The sequence below is a fragment of the Phodopus roborovskii genome, unplaced genomic scaffold (genome assembly GCF_943737965.1).
Source record: "Phodopus roborovskii unplaced genomic scaffold, PHOROB, whole genome shotgun sequence".
Classification (NCBI taxonomy): Eukaryota; Metazoa; Chordata; class Mammalia; order Rodentia; family Cricetidae; genus Phodopus; species Phodopus roborovskii.
In genome coordinates, this window is record NW_026126460.1 from 15,846,147 (window position 1) to 15,853,887 (window position 7,741).

A 7,741-nucleotide genomic window follows, 5' to 3' on the forward strand; every position below is an offset into this window, starting at 1 on the left:
GGGTGAAAGGCTAGGGCTTTCACATATTCAGTCTATGCAAATGACTTCCCAGAAAGAAATAAAAACGGTTACTTATACCAGAGAGAATGGGCACCAGTCACTCCCGAAAACAATTTGAGATTTTCATTTTTCTTTCTTGTTTGATATTTTCACCATGTGCTGGCCTCAAATTCATTATATCCCCATGTCTCTTCCTTCTATATGGGAGGACTATATTGCATGAGCTACACCAGATAAGCAAGAACATTTCTTGAAGTATTAGCTGTAGAGCCATCCTGCAACCTCACAATGGCAAAACTGGGCTTGTTTCAAATAAAGAAAATGCAGAATGACTCAACACCTGTAGACGATGTTCAGCAATGCCATCTGTGACAGACAAAATCTGAGAACAACCCAGATGTCCTTTGAATTGGTGGCATCAAGGAGTGATAAGAAAACAGAACAGAGCGCTGACACTTCCATCACTTAGTGAACTCACTGCTTAGTTCAGAAAACAGACTTTAGAAAGTTGACAAATCCAGAGGACAATGCGGGGTGGGGGAGATTCCTCGAGGTCACACACTGTACAATTCCACCTACATGGAATTCCTGAAATGATAAATTGCGTAATTGAAGCTTAGCTTGAGTGGTTACCAGGAGTTAGGGTATAGGACAGTGAAGGAGACAAGAATCCAGTGGAAACACAAAGGCATTTTGTGGTGAGGAAACAGCCTGTATGCCTTGGTACAAAGATACCGAAGTCCTCAAAGATTTCATGGTTACAGGAAAGCTGGTACGTGGGAAATCTCTATTATTTCTTACAAAGCACCGTGCGTTCCTCCAAGCGTGGCTTGCAGGTCATCATGACAGTAGATCACTGAGTACCAGGCTGGGTTCTACCCTCCAGAACGGATTCTCCCCACAATGGAATCATATTGAGAGCACCATCAAATGGAGAGAGGATCGCGGTAAAGAAAACAGCAAGAGTAAGCACGCAAGAGTAAGCACCATCAAGGCATTCCAAATGGAGCCGTGGACATTAGCAAGATGCTGGTGGCCCAGAAGAACTTAGACTGGCCAGCATCCTAACTGAGGCCGCTCTAGCCAGCAGGAGCAAGAGTGCCCAAACACCCAGGACATCCGCTTGCGCTACCCAAGCTGGGGGTCAGAGCTTCCTGCCGGGGTGCTGCGCAGCTCCTCCGCCAGGTGGAGCCTGGACTCACGTAATGCTTTCCAGGGTTCAGAGGTCACGCCGTAGGCTGTGGCAAACCGGATGAGGCAGCCTGAGGCTATAGGAGCTCAAGCTCACTGTCCGGCAGCTTACAGACCGAAGGTTGAACCCAGTGCAGTTCTGTGAGCTTCCCAGCTTCTCTCCCCAGCCCCCCGAAACCCCTTCAAGGCTTCCCAGAAGGAAGCCATCATGCCCCACCTCCGAGCTCACGAAGTCAAGCAGCTCTTGCACAACAAATACGTTGTTGTCCTGGGAGACTCCATCCAGCGCGCCGTGTACAAGGACCTGGTGCTCCTGCTCCAGAAGGACTGCCTGCTGTCTTCCAGTCAGCTGAAGAGCAAGGGTGAACTGAGCTTCGAGCACGACGTGCTGCTGGAGGGCGGCAGGTGGGGACGCATGCACAATGGTACTCACTACCGCGAGGTGCGCCAGTTCTGCTCGGGCCGCCACTTGGTACGTTTCTACTTCCTCACGCGTGCCTACTCGCCCTACGTCGAGGACATCCTGCAGCAGCTGCGATGGGGTGAGTATGCCCCAGACTTGGTAATCATGAACTCGTGCCTCTGGGACTTGTCCAGGTACGGACGCAATTTTCTCAGGAGCTACCGAGAAGACCTGGAGAGGCTGTTCCGACGCCTGGATCAGGTGCTGCCAGCCTCCTGCCTTCTGGTGTGGAACACCACGATGCCTGTGGCCCAGGTCGTATCAGGGGGCTTCGTTCTGCCTGATGCTCCAGCCTGCCCTTCACGCCTGCGCGAAGACGTGATGGAGGCTAACTTCTACAGCTCAGCAGAGGCAGTGAGGCGTGGCTTTGACGTGCTGGATCTCCATTTCCACTTCCGCCATGCAGGGCAGCATCGGCTGAGTGATGGTGTCCACTGGGATGAGCGTGCACACCGCTACCTCTCCCAGTTACTGCTGGCACACGTGGCAGACGCCTGGGGCGTGGTCCTCCCAGCGCACAACCCCGTGGGCAGATGGATCAGGGATGTCCCCGCTGAGGGACAGCCAGACCAAGCAGAGAGAAGGCAGCGTCGAGACCTCCGCAGATATGAGCAGCATGAACCCCCCGTGTCCAGGAGCTCTTCCTCTCCCAGGTACCATCGCCACAGCCCTCACAGATCTTCTTCTCACCCTCGAAACCTGCTGAGTCGCAGAGAAGACCCCATGCCCTCCTCTCCATCTTCCCAGCAGCAGCCATTCCACAGGGATTCCCCGAGGCGTAGGTGTGGATATGCCAGGGCAACCAACTCAACAGATCGCGAACAGAGGCCAGGCCCCATCCGCAGAGTCTCTACCCACCACCAAAACAGAGAGTCCCCCCCCTACCCTTCCCGACACCATAGTGAGACACACAGATCCCATCGAAGGCACAGTCACCGACGGACCTAAGCACCTGCAGAGGCAAGGTTTCCATAGCTAGACTCTGGTTCATCTGCCAACAGGGGCCTTAAAGCTGACTGACTATGTAGCTTGGGCCTTCAGCAGCCCTTGGCTATTTCTTGGGAAGGAAGCCCAGATCTGAAATACCTCTCCATGCACTTATACTTACTAGCATTTGTTTGGAAATAGTCCACATGATGAAAAAGCACCCCTCTTATTAGAAAGGAAAGAAATTAATTAAACCTTAAAAGCACTAATCTCGGTTGACATTTTTCCTCAAGCAAAAGTAAAAATGGTGATTCACAACTTTATTGACTTCATCTTTACCATCGGTTTCAACGTGTGTTAGTAGAACTTAATCTCCAAACAATCACAGTAAGTAGCTGTATTGGAGATTCTGTAGTTGATTTTTGTCAGTTTGGAAATCGCACTGTCCTTTAAAAAGTGTAATCACTAATGTAACACAAGAGATCTGTTTGCTAAAATCTGGTAATCTGTTTTGTTTGTTTGTTTTTAAAAGTTCATCAAATGCCTTCAGAACATCTTTTGTAGTTTTAGCTTTCAGAACTTTCATATATTCACATGTATGTACTTTGGAGAATGTATTCTTCTTCATCTCCCATCACCCACTCTCATTCTCCTCCCCATTGAAGCGCTTTCCCCCAAATAGTCCCACATCTTCATTCCTGTAGCTTTGTTTTGTTTTGTTCTGTTTGTGATCCACTAAGTCTAATTAGGGTTGCTTGCATGAGTCTGGAGCAGTGTTTTAGAACAATTTGGGGTTTTCAGTAAAATGGCATGGGAGATAGAGAGGTTTCTCTAAACTCCCTGAATCAACATAGCCATCATCATCATTCCACGCCACAAGGCCATTTGATATACTTGGTGGATTTATGTCACTAAGTCATTAGCACTCCAGCTCCATCTGCTTTTAGCATTTGCTCTTGGTGTTGTGCATCCCTTAGGTTTGGGCAAGTACTTAGTGTGCCTGCCATGATAATCACTGTCTTAAAAAATTATTTCACTCCATCTTTTCATCATTCCCTCCTCCAAATCTCTGGAAACAATGGATACATAACTGTTTCCACAATTATGGACATAGATTGTTTCATAGATTCATACAGTAAGTGACCTTTCTGGTTGCCTTATTTCACATAGTAATGTGCATGTATGTTTCTGGCATATGTTTCCGTGGCTTGACAACTCATTTATGTTCTAGCACTTGATAAAATTTTGTTATTTTCATGTCCCACTGTTTGCCTTTTCATTTTTCCTGCTAAAGAAAATGTTGTTTGCTTCCCAGTTGGGGCAGTTATGAATAAAATAGTTAAAAAATAACTGAGCAAGTTTGTGGGTTTGTGTATGGACACAAGGTTCCAGTTCATTTGAGTAAATGTTGAAGATGCTGTTGCTGGATTGTGGCATGGTAACTATGTTAGGTTTTGTAAGAAAGTGCCTGGCTGAGAGCATAGCTCAGCTGTGGGATACATTCCTAGGATGTAGGAGACCAGAGGCTCAGTTCTCCATGCTGCAAAACAAACAACAGAAATCTTGCCAAACTGTCAACTAAGTTTGCCCACAATTTCTCATTCCAGTTGACAATGAATAAGAGCGGTCGCTCTGTGTCCATTTTAGCATTTGCTGTTATCAGTGTTGGGAGAATTTTCCCAAGGATTATAAAATATTTGTATACATATATGTCTGCTTCAGCACCATTTATTGAAAGTATTTTCTCCATTGTATTACCTTACTCTTTTACCAAAGATAATTTGACTGTATGTGTAGCTACTGCTTCTGGATTTTCTACTCTCTCCCATTGGCCTATTTGTCTGCTTTCATATATACCACACTGTCTTGATGGCTGCAGTTTGAGTCTAATTCTAGAAGACAAATGTTATCAAGCCATCTTACATAGTTCTTCAATCTTGTGTTGGCTACCCTGGGTCATTTACTTCACTATGTAAAGTTTAAGACTTGGTCTTGAGGATTTTGGTGGTAGCTAAGACTGTAAAGTGCTTGAGGGCCAGGGATGGGAAAAAAGGAAGGAGGGAGGGAGGCGTAACCCTGACACTGGGGAGGCAGAGTTAGGCAGATCCCTGGGACCTGCTAGCCAGCCAGTATAGCCTACTTGGAGAGTTTTAAGTTCTAAGCTAATAACAACTATATCTCAGAAAAAAAGGGGGTACTAGTGCCTGAGTAACAACATTGGATGTTTGTTCTCCAGCTTACACACACACACACACACACACACACACACACACACACACACACACAAAATGAAAGAGAGAGACAGAGAGAGTTGCTTTAGTGCTTGTTGCAGTATGCAGTGGACTATATTGAATCTATAGGTCAATATAGAATGTACTGACAATATTGGATCTTTTTACCCATGAACATAGACTCCACTTAGTTCTTTGATTTGGGGGGGGGTGGGGATCCTCATATATGTCTTAAAGTTACTTTGTTAAATTCATGCCTCAGCATTTCATTTTGGAGTAGGCTAACGTAAATGGTGGTATATTTAGAAATCAAAACTCTTTTAATTGTTGAGTGCAAGGGAGCCAGTGAAATGGCTCAGAAGGTTACAGGACCTCTTAGGCATAGCCTTGGACCCGAGTGATTCCTAGAAGCCACAGGGGAAAGCAGGGGGAGGAGAGAACCAAGTTCACAAAGTTACCATCTGTCCTCTGCACCCTGGCTGGAACCTGTGCATGCCAGCTTGAGATCCATCTCAGATAGCTCCCTTCCAACCCTTCCCTCTCCTTTCTCCACACACAAATAAATGAATAGAGAAAAAGCAGGGGGCGTCTGTATCCTTCAGCTTTGCTCCAATCACTTATGAGCTCCAATATGTTTATTTGATTCTTTTGGATTTTGATTGATTTATTTGCTCTACTGCTGTCTGTGAATTAGCAGAGCTTTAATCAGTTCATATCTGTATACCTGGTTTTTCTCTTGTATTGAAGTATCCAGAACATCCAATATGATATCAAAAGTGCATAATGAGAGGATACAAATGTCTTTCTCATCTTAGAAAGAAGAAAAGATGCTAGTTGAGTTGTAGGGTTTGGGAACTTTTTTTTTTTTTTTCATGTTGAGGAAGTTCCATTCTGTTTCTGGTTTTCTAAGAGTCTTTATGGTGTTGAATTTTGTATAGTACTTTCTGCATCTGAAATTCTGATCATCTGGTTTGATTTTAGCTTGCTGGTGTGATAGACTACACTAATTGGGTTTTGAATATTGAATCAGCCTTGTAAAAGTGTAATAAATCCCAATTAATCATAATAAAAAATTACTTTTAGTTTTAGACATTATTGGATTTGGCTTTTTAACTTTTTTTTTTTTTTTTTTTTTTTTTTTTTAGTAGTAGTAGTAGTTCTTTTCTTGTAACTCCTTGTCTGTTTTCTTATTAGAGTGACATTGGCCTTGTAGACCAAGGGAGGAAAAATTCCTTCTGCTTCTGTCTTCTGGGATAGGGATGAGGGGCAGGGATGATTAAGAAATGATACAAGTTCTTGCTTAAATGTTTAATAGAATTAAACAGTGAAGAATCCATCTGGCCTTGATGGCATCTGCTTTAGGAGGTTTTTTGTTTTGGTTTGGTTTTTTTCTTTTGTTTGTTTTGTCTTCTTGATTTTTTTATTTTTGTTTTTGTTTTTTCCCATGGCTGGAACAACATGCTTTCCAGATGTTAAGCATATGCTGTACCACTGAGATACACATTCAGTGAGATGATACCATATTGCTTCCCAATTGGTTCAAGATTATCGATAAGTTAGTAATCAAATAAAACATTATTGCTATTACTGTCTTAAACAAACTTTTAGATATTCAGGTAGGAATTAAAACTAAAACCTTTATCTTCATGTATCACTTCTCTATTCTGTTTTTTTTTTTTTTTTTTTTTTTTTTTCCCTACTTATGGAGACCCTCTTTAAACATTTTTGGCAATAAGGTTTTACTAACAACAGAATCTCTAAATTTTTGCTGGAGGAATTATTTCTCTTTCACATGGAAGTGTAAGTTTAGTGGATACAGGGACAGCTGACCTGAACAAGGAGGAGCTAATGGGCCCCCAGACTGATAGCTAGGAAATCAGCATTGGACCAACTCAGACCCCCTGAACATGGGTCTCAGTTAGAAGGACTGAGCAGTCTGAGGGACCTCTGACAGTGGAACCAGGATGTATTCCTGGTGTACAAAAGGACTTTGGGAGCACATTCTCCGTGGAGAGATCATCCCTTAGCCTAGAGGCAGGAGAGAGGGCCAAGTCCCTACTCCAAATGATTTGACAGATTTTGTTGACCCCTCTTGGAGGGCATCACCCACCCTGTAGAGTGGGGGGGTATGACACAATGGGAGGGTGATGGGGGTGAATGGCAGAGTGGGAGAGAGGGAGAGAGGGAGGGAGAGGGAACTAGGATCGATATGTAAAATAAGGAAAGTAAATTTTAAAAAAGTTAAGTGGATAAAAATGTTTTTCCTATTCTATCAGCAACTGGTTTTAGTTCATTTTTTTTTTTTTTTTTTTTTTTTTTGCTTGCATGATTTCTGAGAAGTCTGGTGTATTTATTCCCTTTTTTTCTTTTTAAGTTAGCATATTTCCTTTCTTCTGGCTTAAGCTATTCCCCCTTTCATTTCTAATTTGTTGCAAATTAAATACAATACAGCAACATATATACTTCTTTACTTTATCCTGCTAATTGTTTTCAGATATTTGTAGATCTTTGGTATAGCATCTGACATTAATGAGATAAATTCTCAATTTATTTACAACTTACTTCCTCTTCACTTTCTCTTTCTCCTTTCATGATGTTCCCATTAAGTTTATGCTGTAGATGTTTTATTATTGTTCCTCTGTGATGTGTGTGTGTGTGTGTAATTTTAACATTCTTTTGTCTATTTTAAAGAATTATTATTATTGCAGGGAACATGATGTGTGTTGTAGCATACACATGTAGTCTGTCAGCTTTTGGTATGTTTTTTTTTTCCTTCCACATTTACAAGTTCAAGGGGTTTAACTTAGTTCTATGGCCTTGCCCACTGATTTCTTACCTCATCTACCACAATTAGCTCTGGCCTTAGTGGATTTTTGTTACCATGTTTTAAATTCTGCAGTTATTTGGTTTTTGTTGTTATTGTTTTTTA

The 7,741-nt window shown here is 43.0% G+C and overlaps 1 protein-coding gene across 1 annotated transcript; it reads left to right on the forward strand.

Annotated features, from left to right (window-relative positions):
* Nucleotides 1–1,359: 1,359 nt before the first annotated feature.
* On the forward strand, nucleotides 1,360–2,602 carry LOC127226545 (PC-esterase domain-containing protein 1B-like). Its single transcript, XM_051190644.1, has one exon. The coding sequence runs from the start codon at nucleotides 1,400–1,402 to the stop codon at nucleotides 2,600–2,602; it is 1,203 nt and encodes a 400-aa protein (XP_051046601.1). The 5' UTR covers nucleotides 1,360–1,399.
* Nucleotides 2,603–7,741: the final 5,139 nt, after the last annotated feature.